We start from the raw sequence: 16,860 nt of genomic DNA on the forward strand, positions 1-16,860 counted from the left end.
CATGCATGTACTTACTCCCTCGTATCTGTCAGATTCAATTTTCCCCTTTGTTCCGATCCGAAGTCTTCGTTCTGAAAGCACTGGTCTACTAGTGATCTCAAGAGCCAAGAAGAAATCCGCCGGTTGGAGAGCGTTCTCCATTGGGGGCCCCGGCGCTGTGGAATGCTCTTCCACAGCACCGGGAAGATTAAATCTGCAACCTCAGTAGAAATGTTTCAATCTAAGCTTATAAAACACTCAGATTCAATAGCTTATGAATAACCTATACTTTGTGTTGACAATATCTGTGTATTATTTGCCCTGATGTAGGTTTTAGATGAGGGGACGCTGTCATAATAGTATGTTGTTTGCAATAATCTGTGCAGCCCTTTGAGACACCAATAAACTGGATTTGACAAAAAAAACTTTTGGTGTGAGTGTTTTAGTGTTAATTTTTTTGTTGTTTAACGAAGCCGCGCCCAGTCTCCGTGCAAGTGGGCCGGTTCGGTCACGACGTCACTTCCGCTCCTCTGGCCAACATGGCGGCGGCCTACGCTCGAACGTTGAGACGGACCTGCCGGTTCGAAGCTCTCGTTGGGCGGTTGGCCGGCTCCTTTGCAACTCCGCTGCGAAACAGGTAAAAAGACGATGGCGACGACCCCACATTTCCCCGACATATCCCTCCTCCCGTCCCCCCCTTTTCCGGTATTCCACTCCCATCTTCCCGAGTCAATATCAACAACAAAAATGGCCGAAATGTCGTTGTGTGACGTCACATGTTATTATTTAACATGAATATATCACATTTTTTTAGATTTCATCCCTGGATTTTAATGTTTTCAAGGTTTGACAAGTGCTTGAATTTTAGGTGAAGCATTTGTAAAGGTTAGTTGTTGGGAGCCATGGTTTGGACTACAAATAAGGGGTTTAAATGGATTTTAGGGTTCCAAAATAAGGTAGCTCTAGTCAGGGTCTAGTATCCTTATTAGGGTATTAAACTGAAATTGGGTTTGGGGTGGATTCCAACGACCCTCAATCATGCACAGTCACTGTTTATTACCTGCATTCAATAAACAATACAAAAGTCAGGGCGTCTGTGCACGACTGCATACATCTTCAGCACGAGGTGATATAGCTGAAGGTACGGCAAGCGCAGAAGCCCATAAAGTGCCAAACGAGAAATACAGTCGTACACGCCCATGGTTTAACAAATGAATGCGGTACCAGAGTTTTAACAGTAATGCAACAAAAACACAGATTTTTGTGAGAATTCAAAAAAGCTCTAAACAATCAAATTTCATCTCTGTTAACATAGGGTTAGGATCTAGGTTTTGAGCTCCTTACTAGGATTCTAAACTGAATGTAGGGTTCCAAAATATGGTTAGAACTAGGGTTACCGTTTGAAACAGGGTTGGGTGTAAGGCTAGGAGCTGGGGTTTGGACTAAAATACGTGTCTTAAACCGATTTTTAGGTTTCTGAAATAATATTGGGGCTAGATTTTGGGTTGGAAACCAATGTTTAGGATCCCATTCTTTCGACTTCTTTAAATGAGACTGGAAAATTGCCTTCAAAAGTCCTTAGAGTGTACTTGTACTTGGGCACGAAAACTCTGTATTTATTATTTTACAGTTCATAGCTCAGAGCAAACAACTTCTTCAGCACCGAGTGCAGACCGTGAGAGCGTCACTGCCCTCTAGTGTATATATATATATATATATATATATAAACATAATGTATACATTTAAATACAAAATGAATAACCCCCCCTCCAAAAACTCAAGACCGACAGACAAAAGAGCATTTCAACTTATAATGTGGAAGACAAAACACTGTATTGAACTTGTAGTGTGTTTTTTACTTATTTAAATGAATCGTTATTGCGTTTTACCATAGGAGTCGCTAAAGAGAACACACTATCCCTTTAAGACAGTAGTGGACAAACTACAGTTCGCGGGCCACATGTGGCCAATTAGACCTTTTCATCCGGCCCCCAAAACAAAATATGCTCAAAACATAATGACAATATATAGAACAGTAAATATAGTACTATCAATGAAATGTTTTTTTCTCGCTGATTTGGTTGCCATTGACTCTTTATGCGTCTACAATAAAAATACTACTACAGAAATACGACAACATTCCTACAAAATGAAACCGTGTGCTTAAAAACAGGGACCTAATATATAAATTTACTTTTATTCCAAAAAAGAAAAAATACTATAGAAACTATAGTAAAAAAAAACACTGCTACAGTAATACAATACAAAAATACTCCTACCACTATTATATCGGATGTACGACAAAAATACAACCACAGAAAATTTGAAAAATATTACAATGGAAATATTATAAAGTATTACAGAAATACTACAAAAAGAACTCTACAGTAATGTTATAATACAAAAATACTACTTCTAATATTATATTGGAAGTACTACAAAAATAGAACCACAGTAAAATTTGAAAAATACTATTACGGAAATATCAATTATTACAGAAATTCTATCCATCTATCTACCTGGGTCATATCCCTCAAGAGGGGTAAGCGACAGCAAGACACACACATACAATAACAAAGAAAATAAAAGGGAAATAAATATCCCAAAAAAATATTTCTGTATTTCTATTACAGAAATACTACAAAAATAACTCTAGTTAAATACTACCAAAATACTAGTACAGAAATACAACTACAGTAATATTACAAAACTACTCCGATGGAAATAATCCAAAAATTCTACAGATATACTACAAAAGTAATACAAATATAAAACCACTATAATACTACACAAAGTGATATAGGAATCCTTCAAAACTACTACCAGAATAATGCTACAATACAAAAATACTACTACAGAAATGTTACATCACAAATATTATTAAAATACAACTACGTCAATATAGCAAAAACACTAATATGGGAATACTACAAAAATATTAGAAAAATACTATGAACATACTTCTACAGAAATATTTTAAAAATACCACTACAGTAATAATAATAATAATAATAATAATAATAATAATAATAATTTCCTTGTATTGTCATTCTGTGTAACAATGTACACAGAACGAAATGTCGATTGCATCTGACCCGATGCAGCCGCAGCCAAGAGAGGGCGCCGCCGACCACTTTTTAAGTCTTAGGAATGACTCGGCCGGGGCGCGAACCCGAACCTCCCAGTCTCAAAGCGGGCGCCTTACCATCTAGGCTACTGCTATAATACAAAAAAACTACTACTGAAAAATGACAATAGGAATACTACAGAAATACTGCAACAGAAATACTGCTAAAATACAACGGTAATACTGTATTACAAAAATACAACTATGGAAATACTACAAATATACAGTACTACAAAAGTACTTCTAAGGAAATACTAAAACAAATAAAAGTACAGTAATACAACTAGAATCCAAATCATTTCCTTTTTTCATTCAGGGTGACCGCAGTTGCCAGGCCAATCCCACGAGGACGTGGAGGAGGAGGAGGAGCCGCGTGGGCAGCGGCAGGTGAGCCACGCCCTTCTTGACCCCGCCCATTTCCCTTTCTGACATTTCCCCCCCACCTTAGCCTGGACGGCCGCTTTTACCTTTTTCGGTCCGTCCGAGGAGGAAACCAATCCGGAAGATCGGATCGTTTTGCTTCTCAAGAAGGCCAAGGTAAATATTGAACCGCAGCATTAGCCCCGCCCACTTCTGTCCCTCCAAATGACATTGAAAGAAGTAAATATTGAAATCAATATCGAGAGGTTTTATGATCATTACGCTTCTCAGCATCGGATGAAGTGGAAATGTTTAAAACCAAATCCTTTTATATCGACGCGCAGGATTCAGAATCGTTTAGGGTTCTTCCGATCACCCCTGAAAATGACATTGAAAGAAGTAAAAATGTTTCAATCTTCGCAGGAGGCGGAGCCTGAGAATCCCTTTAGTTTGCTTTTAAATCATAAATATTCCGATGGATTTGTCATCCTCAGCTCAGCATCTCCAAGGGCGAACTGGAGGAGGCCGAGAATTTTCTGCACCAAGCGGCCGCCATGGCGCAGCACCATCGCCATCAAACCGCCATGATTCACGTCCACAGTCAGGTGAGTACGGTAACCCCTCCCTCTATCGTATTCTGCATTCCCATTGGCCCCTTTTTCTGCCTGTGTCTGCCTTTGCATCAGTAACATTATGGCCTAAATCGTTGGTTGATTGGATCGCTTAACCGCACGGGTCTTAGGGGCACCATTTCCTGTGGTGTGTCTTGGGCAAGTACAGCCCGTGGTTCCCATCCCTCCCCAGGGCGACATATGTTTCCACCCGGTCTTGAACTGAGGACCTTTTGCGTGTTAGGCGAATGTGCTAACCACCTAAGTAAAACAGATTGACGAACCTACATGATGTATGTACAAATCTTTTTCTAAGTTTTTCGAATCGCCATCATGTCAACAAAATACTCTTGGCCTTCAAAAGCAGCAAAAAATCAAAGGGAGAGGCTTTCTAGCGCCAACAAATTCGGACTTAAAGCAGTTTTTATGCCGCATAATGGCGACGAAATATCTAAAGTCAAGTGGATAGTTTGGAATTTTATATTTCATTTTTAATATGTTGTGGATGAATAAGCATGTGTCAGCTTAAACGTGGACATCAGCGTCGGGCTTTGAGATAAGCAATGTCGTCATCGAGAAAAACACTGCGGCTTGAGGGAAAACTTCTGGGGTTGCGGAACGGACAGAAAGTTTGTTGGGTCAAGACGAATTCTCCTTTTATCTTCAGGGAAATAGCGTAATTTTAGAGAATCGAAAGAGGATGAAACACTCCGGGTAAAACAACACGTGATATTTCTGACGTGAAACCGAGGGGATAAAAGCTGATGCCTTTGAGAGACGAATGAGAAAACGCTGTGTCAACTCTGAAAATAAATGATTTTCTCCCTATCTGCCATATCGTCAGCGTATGTTTTGGAGCGAGGCCCATATACGTTCTTCTCCAAAATATACAGCCTGCCAAACAAAAATTGACATAAATATATGTCACACTAATCACAGATTTTTGCCCAAGTCAGGTTCCGAATCATGTTTAAGTTCACCAATATAGTAGCAAGATTATATTCGCATTTCTAATTTGACAGAACACGAGTTATGTGTAAAAACTTTTATGTGTCAAAATGTTTTCACACCGCATTTTTCCCAATAACGTCCGCATCGTGGCAACATAATCTCTCAACCAGGGTTTGGGAAACGTTTTTGACCCGAAGAGCCATTCATGCAAAACGACATAAAACGTTTTTGGAGAGAGCCGACAGACAAACTCGCCAAAATTCTTTAGCACATTTTATTTTACTGTGTGACGTTTGATGCTTTGAGAAAATGTGAAATCATAATCATGCCAGAGCTTCAGAATCGTTTAGGGTTCTTCTGATCTATTCAATAAGTATACCGTTTAAAATGTGACTCCCGCCCTCAGTTACTTAAGATTGTTGAGGCTCATTTTTGTTCTAAATAATGGATTCAAAACCCGGTGCGAGCAAAGTTCTTTTATGAAAATGTCACAAAATATTGCAAACAATTGATCTCCTCGTCGTTACTTTCGGCGCAGTGTGCGAGAGAGAGAAGGGAGTGCCTTGCGCTGTCCGTCCAATCAAATTCCTGCCATTTTTTTTTCATTTAGTTTGATCAGGGAATTTTTAACATAAAGTATCTCAACAGTGAACATACATCGTTGAATAAGCCTCCATTTTAAGGGTTTCCTAGTGACTTACTGCTGAAATGAGGAATGTTGGTGCGACACCCTGAATGTAAACTGTAGTTCCCTTAATATACACTAGAGGGAGTTTGTCCCCGGTCGTCCTTTTTGCAAAAATCGAGATGGAAATGCGCAATTTGATCTCCGAACCATATGTACTCACGAAAAGAGCCATATGTGGCTCCTGAGCCATAGGTTCCTGACCCCTGATCTAAAAAGCAAAGGGAATTGTTACTGGGATCAGTATAAAAGCAAGATTCTTATTTAAATGATTATTTGAAGGTGCAGAAGTTGTTTGTAAAAGAAAACTAATATAAACTACAGTACTTAATGCTTGAGTCTGTAAATAGGGGTTGTTCTATGGTTTTAATGTTTCATGAAGTAAAGGTTTCAACTTTGTTGCGACCTTTTTGGAACGCAGAGATTACTGGAAAGCAGGGGTTTTCATCAGGGGGTTGGGGGTACCCCCTAAGGACAAATAAAGTGAAGTTAAGTTGCCGACTTTTTCACCTTAGATGGCCAACCTGGCGTACGTTCGAGGTCACCTGGCGCAGGTGAGTCAACCTCCGCTCAGGTATCGCCCAATCTGACGTCTTGACCGTCCAACGGCAGGCGGAGAAGCTCTTCAAGGCGGCCATGAGCGCCATGCTGGCGAGCGGGACGCCGCAGGTGAGTCGTCTAGGCCCCGCCCCTTCCCTCGGTGTGGACGGGGCTTGGGGTTGAGACGGTCTCCGTTGGCAGGACGACAACGCCTTCGTGGAGATGTCGCTCAAGCTGGCCGTCATGTACGCGCAAGACGAAAAGTAAGATGTGTTTCGGCACCGTCCGCTGTCACTTGCGCTCGACCTGAGGCTCATTGGTCGGCGGCAGGACGGAACTGGCGGAGCACGGATTTCGTTTCTGTCTGGAGACGATGGAGGCCAAGGTGAAGAAGATGCAAGAGATGCCCGCCCAGCAGCCTACAGGTGAGGCGCCGGCACCTTCACTCTCTCCTTCACCTGTGGCTCCTCCCCTCTTTTCCTCCACCTGTGGCTCCTCCGTTTTTATCCTTCACCTGTGGTTCCTCCCTTCTCTCCTTCATCTGTGGCTCTGCCCCTCTTCTCCTTTACCTGTGGCCCCTCCATTCTTCTTTCACCTGTGGCTCCTCCATTCTTCTCCTTCACCTGCTGCCCCTCCCCTTTCTCCTTCACTTGTGGCTCTGCCCCTCTTCTCCTTCACCTGTGGCTCCGCCCCTCTTCTCCTTCACCTGTGGCTCCGCCCCTCCTCTCCTTCATTTGTGGCCCTTTCCCCCTCCTCCTTCATCTGTGGCCCCTTCCCCCTCCTCCTTCACCTGTGGCCCCTTACCTCTCCTCCGTCACCTGTGGCCCCTTCCCTCTCCTCCTTCACCTGTGGCTCCTCCCCTTTCTCCTTTGCCGCTGGGTCCTCCCCTCTTTTCCTTCACCGGTGGCTCCCCCCTTTCTCCTTCATCGGTGGCTCTTCCCCTCCTCTCCTTCACCGGTGGCTCCTCCCCTTTCTCCTTCACCTGTGGCTCCTCCCCCTTTCTCCTTCACCTGTGGCTCCTCCCCTTTCTCCTTCACCTGTGGCTCCTCCCCTTTCTCCTTCACCTGTGGCTCATGCCCTCTTTTCCTTTGCCTCTGGGTCCTCCCCTCTTCTTCACTCGTGGCACCTCCCTTTCTGGTTTCCCGCCAGACGCCGAAGAGCTCCTGAGGAAGGACACCCGCCTCCTGCTGGGCTTGTGCCTGGACTCCCATGCCCGCTACTTGGCATCGGCGGGCAGGTTGGCGCAGGCGGCCGCCCAATGCCGCAAAGCCCTGGACATCTGCCTTCAGGAGCAGGGGCCTCAGCACCATCAGGTGGCTCAATTGCTACACACAGCTTGAAAGTGTTTAAAGGGCCAGTGTGTATTGTTTGACCACTAGATGTCGCTCTATTCTGTACTGCAACTGAAAACGAGTGCTAAAAATCACAAGAAAAGTACCAACTATAAAGAGTCTAAGAAACCAAAGTACACAATTTTTTGCCAAGCATTTTTGATATAAAGTTTCATTTCAGGAGGGAGTGTGTAATACTTTACCACTAGATGTCACTGTGTTGTTTAGTGCCACTGAAAATGAGAGCTACAAAGCACAAGGAAGAATAAAAACTGCAGGGACTTGAAGTGACCCAACCACATTATTTTAGATCCTTTTTTTTGTGGAGAACAAAAGAAAAAGCAAGAAATAGCCGGAAGGAAAGAGTAAAAAACAAATTAAAGAAAAGGGGAAAAAGAGTCGCTGGTTCTTGGGGGTACCTGGAGTAACAAAATGGCCGCCAAAGATCTCTGTTCCCTCGAGGCGAGCCTCATTTGTCAAAAATGCAACCTTCAAGTATTTAAATAAAAATGAAGTGGTTAGCAAATTCGTCTGTAACGCGATAGGTCCTTGGTTAGAGAGATGGGCGCCTCCAGGCTGTACTTGCCCAAGACACACCACAGGAAAAGGTGCCCCAACTGACTTATGATAGTTTCTGTATAATTGCCCAATAATAAAATCAAATGGGCACTATTTAATAACTGTCCCTTTAATCCTTGATGTAGGACCCACCTGTACATACTCTTCCACGGCTGGGGTCAAAAATAAAAATACTAGTGGCATCATGAGGAATAACCAAAATATGACAATATCTCAGCTTTTTTTTCCCCTCTGAATTTTGAACTCGTCATTAGGCGAGGAAAGGTCCAACTGCTCCCCCTCATGCGCCAATGTTGTACATCTTCGGTTTGACTCGGCAGAGTCTCGAACCCGCGACGTCCTAGTCTCGAGGCGGGCGCCCACGCCTTTAGGAATAGGAAGAATAAGAACCCATGGGGACAATTTTGAACTCATTTCTGCATCCAAGGGTCTGTTTTAAGAATAATACTTGTAAGGGGTTAACGATTACAACATTTAAAAAAAATAATAAGCCGTGATGCAGATTTAACTTCGCCCGCCCCACCATGTTGTGTGCATTACCGCCAGACTTTGGTCCTGATGAGCGACCTGTCCACCATCTTGGATCTGCAAGGTCGCCACGACGACGCCCTGACCCTGATCAATCAGGCGGTGGACGTTAGTCGCTCTTCGGGCCACCGGGATCTTCACGTCCTCCTGGCCAACCTGGGCGCTATTTTGCTGCACACGGGTGAGACGGACCCCGCCCGCCTGGCCGGTCTAGAATCTTAAGTAGATATTTGCATCTTCTCTCAGGTCGCCGTGACGACGGGGTCCGCGCCCTCCGCGAGGCGCTACAGCTAGCCCGGAAAGCCGACGACCAGGACGCCGTCCGGCACGTGATGCGGAGCCTCAGCCGGGACCCTGGTCCGGAGGAGGCGAAGCCGGGCGCCCCCTAAAACCATGACCCCACCGTCTTAAAATCTGATCCGCTCACCTCGATTCCAATTGTTTTTCCTCAGAATGGAGTGATTCCATCTTTACTTCCCTGGACTTGCTCTATTAAAGAAACATGTACTGACCATTGTAATGTTTTTCTTCATTTCTTCTAGTTTTTCTGAATGCCGATATTTGGAATGACCTTACAATTGTTTCATGTTTGCAATCCAAGTTTTTTCTACAGAAAAAAAATTCCGAATAAGGGCTTCCCCAAGACTGGTGATTCCAAAATTTTTACTCGGGTTTGTATTCAACAGATGTTTCTCGACAGAGCAGACACTCATCATTTCAGGAGAATCCAGTCTAATATTCTCATGCAACATAGAAAAAAAAATATACCACCCCAAAAACTACTTATTTATGGAATGATTTGGATGACCTTAAAAATTTCGTTCATTTCCATCAGTGTTAAAAAAAAAGTCATAAAATTTAAGTATTTTGGATAAATATATTGAAGAGTTTCTTTGGGTATTATGTTATATAAGTCACTAGCGATATGACATTTGTTTTCTAATTCTCTTTTGTGGGGTCTAGTTTTGATTTGGAATAGGTCTTTATTCCAAGTTCAAAAATGGGAGAAAAGCTTTGGCTTCACTCGACTCCCTTTGAAAACGTCTTTAAGTCTTATATTTTAGTAATAAATAGAAAGTCACAAACAAACATCCAATGATGTAATCGCGTTCCCCTCCGATGTTGCCTTTTTTTTCACACGCTTTGTAAAAAATGCATCTTACATATTTGCAAGCTTATAGCATAAATTTGTAGGTATTTTGACTAACACTTCGGTTGATTTATTGTTGTATACTATAGAATATTCTGTTTTTTGTGTGTTTTTCTATTCCTGCAAAACGTCAATATTTGAACCAAAAAAAATCGGATTTAACGGAAAAAAAAATTATAATCCGCCGGTTCGCCGATGATTAAAAAATTGTTAGTTGCAGCCCTACTAGTAACCCCATCCTCCGTATGTAAAATAAAGCAGGCAGAAAGCAACATAGTTAATATTTGAATCTTTAGTCAAATGAGCAAATTGGACATTAACCGAGTAGCCACCTCAGCCACCTCACCCTCTCTGGTCCCCATTCCTGTACGCTATCCCCCTAACAAAATGTGTTTTTTAAAAATCAAATAAACATAATGGACATTAGCCGCTCCTTACTAGTAGTAACTGCCCCGCCCTCTGTAGCCCCCTCCCCCATTTCCCCCTCCCCCGCCGTAGCCCCCTCCGCCCCCGCCGTAGCCACCTCCACCCCCGCCGTAGCCCCCTCCTCCCCCCCTATAGCCTCCTCCTCCCCCCCTGTAACCCCCACCTCCCCCACCATAACCCCCTCCACCATAGCCGCCACCTCCCCGGTAGCCGCCACCTCCCCGGTAGCCGCCACCCCCTCTGTAGCCGCCACCCCCTCCTCCACCTCGGAAGCCTCTTCCTCCTCCTCCGTCAAAGCGTCCCATCTTGGGGGGCCGGGGGCCGTCGCCCATCCTGCGGTCAGACGAGACACTAATCAATAAAAGAAGACGGCCGTGGTGCGTTCAAGTGCCTGGTTTGAAAACTGCAGTGGTAGCAAAAATGGGTGTTAAAACTCATTTTAATGAGGGGCCACATTGTTGACATGGTGGTCCTATTTACTGCCGTATAGAGGCACTGAACAAGCTCATGTAGACGAAAGGCATTGTGGGAAATGTAGTTTCTGGTCAAATCACTCTTTTGACCTATTTATTTGTAGACGCTCGGGTATTTTAAGCTCAAGCAGACCACATCAAATAAAGTGGCAGGCCACACTTGACCCGCGGCCCATGAGTTTAAGACATGTGCGATATACAGTGGAACCTCGTTTTTCGAACGCCTCTCAGTTCGAACAAATCGGAGTCCGGCCAAAAATGTCGAGAAATTCTTGCTTCGCTGTTCGGTCAAAAAATCGGAGTTCGAACGCCGGTAATGCCTGAGTGCGTACGCTAGGGTGCCATGCTGAGCGGCGTACGGGTGTAGATGGCTCTTTTTGTGACCAACTGTGCTTCGTTATGCTTTTGCTTTTAATATAGGTGTACCAAGTGTTTTAGCCCCCAGTTATGCCTCCGAAGAAAGTCAGTGCAAGCAGCAAAGTTGCTACAGGTGAAAAAAGAAAAGTAGTGCGTACAACTATTGCATTTAAGAAAGAAATAATAGCAAAATATCAAGGAGGTGTGCGAGTGTCTGATCTTGCCTGCGCCTTCTGCTGACCACCACAAAGGTAAGAAATCCTATTTGTAATTCTTTTCTTTGTCCTTTTTTTTTTTTTTTACACGTTCATGTTAGCGTAATCTTTCGTACGGAAGATTACGCTAACGCGAACGTACGATTAGCCTGGGTTAGCTTTATGTTTACATTAAACATTCATGCTAAACATTCAGGATGTTGGAACGGAGCCCCCTTTCCAATGAACCGCTCACCACTTGTTGTGGAGACCCGGGTGCTAAATGACTTGTAAACGACCTGATATTTTTATTTTTACACGATCATGTTAGCGTTATCTTTCGTACGGAAGATTACGCTAACGCGAACGTACGATTAGCCTGGGTTAGCTTTATGTTTACGTTAAACATTCAAGGTAAATATTCAGGGTGTTGAAACGGATTAAAACGATTTACATTATTTTTAATGGGAAAAATGATTTCGGTGATCGAACAAATCTGTTTTCGAACAGGGTTCTGGAACGGATTATGGTCGAGAACCGAGGTTCCACTGTTTTACATTTTACGTCGGGATTCAGGAATTATTTGTTGAACTTTGTAGGATAAGAATAATCGTAGAACTGAAGTCCATTTGCTTAGCTCACCTGTGGTTGGCAACGGTCATGTGGATCCCGGCGGCAGAAGGTTTGGAAAGGTGTCGTATGAGGTTGAGGAGGCGCTGGTTCAACTGGTCCAACTGGGAAACGCGGTCGGGCTCCTTGCTGACTTCCACTACCAGGGCTTCCAACGCCGCCCGCAAAGCCAAGACCTGGCCCGCCGTCTCGTGGGGGATCCGGAGCTTAATCCTGCGGACGGCACCGGACGCTCGCTAGCATTAGCAAACAGAGCGCTAACGCTAACGCCAAATCACACCTTTTTTCATTTAAAGCAGGTAAAATGTAGCTAGGCTAAGTTACTGTGGTGATTTATTCTCGAGAGCTGGCCTGGAAAGAGAAGTGTGGCGTTTTTGAGAGATAACTTCCACCGCTGTTTAACTCAAGTGCAGAAATTGAGGGCGTGATTTGTGGCCTAAAAGGTTCAAATATTGCGAGTACGGAGTCAGTATTGAATCTGCACAAGTGGGGGGGGGGGGCAATACTGGTGTTCAAATGCAGCCGTTTTTACATTATCTGTCGTAAAAAAATTCAGATGTATGTTAAAATGTATTCATGTTTCCACAGGTAGGGGCTAATCCTAGAGTCAGGGTCAGGAACCTGTGGCTTGTGAGCTCCTTTCATGATTACATATTGCTCAGATTAAATTTAACCGCAGAAATTTTCTCTGTAGATTTATCAAGTTGAGGATTAGATTCGGATTTTGCTAAAAAGGTGAGGAGGTCCAGTCCAGTACGTATAGGGCTCCTTTTTAATTACAGTTTACAGTCAGGGTGTCAAGTCAAGTCATCTTTATTTGTATAGCCCTTAATCACAAAGAGTCTCAAAGGGCTGCGTATTGGCAGTAGGTCGCTAAGAAACCCTTAATATGGAAGTTCGTTAAACTATATATGAAAGACTTTAACCTAAAAATGAATGATATAATCAAAGCTAATGCTAGTGTTTGCATGATTCGTGCAAGCTGCTCATGTTACCTAAATATTAAATAAAGTAGTGCCAAACCTCCCATTTTGCTCCTGTTATATATTATATACTGTATTTTCCGCACTATAAGGCGCACCGGGTTATAGGGCGCACCCCCCAAAAATAGTTATAGGTCCTATATTTTCCATACATAAGGCACACTGGATTATAAGGCGCTACAATGGGAACGTCGACAAAACAGTCAGATAGTTCAGTCAAACTTATTACCCCCTTAACATCCCGAAAGCTTGCAAAGAAGCGAATAAGTGTCTCAGACATGTACGGAAACGGTGTCTGTACGATGTCACCACCAAACAAACATTTCTTAGTTTCAATTTTATTTTTTGCTGGCAACTGTGTGGACAGCAAAGTAAGAATTTGGTTGTGCAGGGAAACGGGGTTCTTTACTGTGCATATGACAATAAACACTTTGAATTGAATTGAGTTTAAAAATAGACTTATCACAGAAACATCAAGAGCGTTCTAAAACAAGATACCGGGAAAATATAAAGCCGCAAAGCTCACCTAAGTTCTCTTGCAGCCTTCACGTTCATTAATGATACGTAACCATGGTCTTCTTACAACCGTGAGTGTAGTAAATCCAGGAGAGTCAAATATTTACTAATACAGAATAGTAAAAAATGTTTTCCCTATGCCGTAGTGCAACCCAACCAACGTGTGATTCACATTCATCTTTTTCGGCCAATTGCAGGCTTTGTTTCGCCCCTTTAGCCTATGCGAGCCTGTAAATGATAAAAAGGATCCGCCCCCTTTACCTCCGAATAACTTTAGCCAATAGTGAATGATTCAGATGATGATTGACACATTGGTTAGGAAATGAAACGCCGGTATAATAATCCAAGCATACACCGCCGTCGGGGGAAAATTCAGTCGGCGGCTGCTTGCCTTAGTTGCAAGACTTTGCGACTTAATATTGATCCATATATAAGGCGCACTGTATTATAAGGCGCATGGTCAGGTTTTGAAAAAAATAAAGGCTTTTAGGTGCGCCTTATAGTGCGGAAAATACGGTAAATAACGTTAGCAAAAACATTGATTAACTTCTCTTCTAAAAGGATGCAGTAATGTTTTCAGGTGGTGTTTTGTATTAGGAGTGTATGCGTTGTCAAAAGGAGGAGCTTGCCGTTTTCCTCAGTAGGACCACACACAAAAAGGCTGCAGTGTTGAAAATGTAACAAAGAGTAGCAGCTTGTGCTCTGAAATTTAGGGCAAGTGGTGACCTGAGCCATGCAAAAACAACTCGGCAGCCTTTTGCCCAGCTTCTATCGGGCGCGCACTCACCAGTCATCCAGCTCCACCACTTCGCCATCGGACGTCACCTTCTTGCAGCCGAAGAGAAGAAGCTGAAGGGCGCTGACCAAGGTCATCCCTTTCGCCGAGATGGCTCGGGTGCGGATCTGCCCGTGGAAAACAGTAAATTCAGGGGGTCGGCTTAAACGCGCATATCTGGTTGTGCGTAGCGAATGGTAAGCAGTTCATGGAGAGGGGGGCGTGGTTTATTCAAGTAAAACCAAGCAACAGGAAACCCATGGGGCAAACATGAACAAAGATTTGAAAGTAAATATGTGCAGATTTTTTATTCTTCCTTAAATTATTTTGGCATCGTTTGCAACACGTTATGCCTGGAGAAGAAAAAAAAACGCCTGTCCTGGGGTAATGGGAATTGCACTAAACGTCTGAACAGGATCAAAACATTAACAGTAGCCAGGAGATCTTTAAGTGCTTTGGAACCAACATGGATATGAAATGTCTCAGCTAAGACTCAAGATTGTACAAGCAGAAGAAATATGCAGGTCTGTGTACACAATTTATTTTAAGTTAGATTTTGTATTGTGTGCACATTTTACCGAGTACAGGACAGTACTGTAGTGCTTCTTTCCGCTGTTATTTGCCCTGTGAGCGCTCACACAGCATCCACCCGAAAGAAAAAAATCTGCTTCCTCTTCCTAGTTCGTGTGTAAACATTCTATACGGTATCTCCAGCACGCTAGTGCATACATTCAATACGGTTGATGTAAAGTGTAAAGAAGAGGCGAGTCGTTTCATTTGAAATAAAGTGGAATAAGAAAGCTTGATGCGGTTGAGAGAATGGTCGGATTGCTTTTTTTGGCCACTTTTTATAAAGGAGGAAGTCGCCTAACTCTTGAAGCTCATCTTGTGAAAGTACCGTATTTTCCGCACTATAAGGCGCACCTAAAAGTCTTAATTTTTTTCAAAAGCTGACCATGCGCCTTATAACACAGTGCGCCTTATATATGGCTCAATATTAAATTCGCAAGGTCTCGCAACTTACTCAACAGCCGCCGACTAGATTCTCCCCCGAGCGCGAAGTCGTCCGCGGTGTATGCTGGGATTTATATACCGGCGTTTCATTGGCTAACCAATGTGTCAATTATCATTTGAATCGATCACTATTGGCTGAAGTTATTCGGAGCCTCGGATTGGCTAGATGCCCAAAACAAACCCTCCAATCGGCCGAGTTTAACAATGGTGTAGCAAGTCCGCGGTGTATGCTGGGATTTATATACCGGCGTTTCATTGGCTAACCAATGTGTCAATCATCATTTGAATCGATCACTATTGGCTGAAGTTATTCGGAGCCAAAACAAACCCTCCAATCGGCCGAGTTTAACAATGGCGTAGCAAGTCCGCAGTGTATGCTGGGATTTATATACCGGCATTTCATTGGCTAACCAATGTGTCAATCATCATTTGAATCGATCACTATTGGCTGAAGTTATTCGGAGCCTCGGATTGGCTAGATGCCCAAAACAAACCCTCCAATCGGCCGAGTTTAACAATGGCGTAGCAAGTCCGCGGTGTATGCTGGGATTTATATACCGGCGTTTCATTGGCTAACCAATGTGTCAATCATCATTTGAATCGATCACTACTGGCTGAAGTTATTCGGAGCCTCGGATTGGATAGATGGCCAAACCAAACCCTGCAATTGGCCGAAAAAGATGTGTCAATCATCAGTTAAATCGATCACTATTGGCTGAAATTATTCAGAGCCTCCAATAGGCTAGATGACCAAAACAAATCTTGCAATTGTCCGAGTTTAGCAATGGCGTAGCAAGCTTAGCAAGCTTGCTAAAGTACACCATAGAGAAACATGTTTTATCAGTCTGTATTTGCAAATAATTTACTCTCCTGGATTTACTTCACTAACGGTTGTAAGAAGACCATGATTGCGTATCATTATTGAACGTGAGAACTTAGGTGAGTTATGCGGCTTTATGTTTTCCCGGTATCTTGTTTTAGAACTATCTTGATGTTGCTGTGATGAGTTGAGTGAATTCAACTCAATTCCAAGTGTTTATTGTCATATACACAGTAAAGTTGCGAGCGAAAAAGAAAATAGAAACTAAGGAATGGTTGGCATTTCTTGAATCCCAAGACTTGAACCTTCCGAATGATATTTGAAATGACGCATTTAAGTGACATCGTACGGACACCGCATTCGCACGTGTCTACGACACGTATTTGCTTCTTTGCAAGCTTTGGGAATGTTAAGGGGGTCATCAGTTGGACTGAATCATCGGACTGTTTTGTCCACGTTCCCATTGTAGCGCCTTATAATCCGGTGCGCCTTATCTATGGAAGATATAGGACCAAAAACTATTTTTGGGGGGTGCGCCCTATAACCCGGTGCGCCCTATAGTGCGGAAAATACGGTAAGTTAAACATCACTTTATTTATCTTGATAGAGCATATCATTTTATGAAATGTTTATTTTTCAGTACAAAACAATACAGGTTACTGCTGCAAGCCTTAAACATACTTCTATAAACCTTAAACATACAAAATATAGCACTGAAGCAACTTACGGACAAATTAAACTTCATCCGGAACCTATCTCGTTCGTAGGTTAGGCAGAGTCTGTATACACGGTCATTTGTGGATAGTTACTTTCAGATTCAAAGTAACGCAC

The 16,860-nt window shown here is 43.2% G+C and overlaps 2 protein-coding genes across 2 annotated transcripts in view; one reads left to right on the forward strand and one right to left on the reverse strand.

The window, feature by feature from the left end:
• Window positions 1–487: 487 nt before the first annotated feature.
• On the forward strand, window positions 488–9,203 carry ttc19 (tetratricopeptide repeat domain 19). The gene is made up of 11 exons (XM_088350618.1): window positions 488–616; window positions 3,423–3,493; window positions 3,555–3,643; window positions 3,961–4,071; window positions 6,229–6,267; window positions 6,326–6,382; window positions 6,455–6,516; window positions 6,584–6,678; window positions 7,403–7,566; window positions 8,710–8,872; window positions 8,938–9,203. Exons 1-11 carry the CDS (start codon window positions 519–521, stop codon window positions 9,078–9,080), a joined length of 1,092 nt encoding a protein of 363 aa, XP_088206744.1. The 5' UTR covers window positions 488–518; the 3' UTR covers window positions 9,081–9,203.
• An 808-nt stretch (window positions 9,204–10,011) lies between these two features.
• Window positions 10,012–16,860, reverse strand: part of dhx9 (DEAH (Asp-Glu-Ala-His) box helicase 9) — a 35,563-nt gene continuing 28,714 nt past the window's right edge. Inside the window, exons 26-28 of the mRNA XM_088350619.1 lie at window positions 14,208–14,323; window positions 11,934–12,134; window positions 10,012–10,600 (exon numbers count right to left, since the gene is read on the reverse strand). Of these exons, the coding sequence (XP_088206745.1) occupies window positions 10,279–10,600; window positions 11,934–12,134; window positions 14,208–14,323 (639 nt within the window). The 3' untranslated portion in view covers window positions 10,012–10,278. The remainder of the gene's footprint in view (window positions 10,601–11,933; window positions 12,135–14,207; window positions 14,324–16,860) is intronic.

The sequence above is a fragment of the Urocampus carinirostris genome, chromosome 1 (assembly GCF_059441175.1).
Source record: "Urocampus carinirostris isolate Australia breed hairy pipefish chromosome 1, RoL_Ucar_1.0, whole genome shotgun sequence".
Taxonomy (NCBI): Eukaryota; Metazoa; Chordata; class Actinopteri; order Syngnathiformes; family Syngnathidae; genus Urocampus; species Urocampus carinirostris.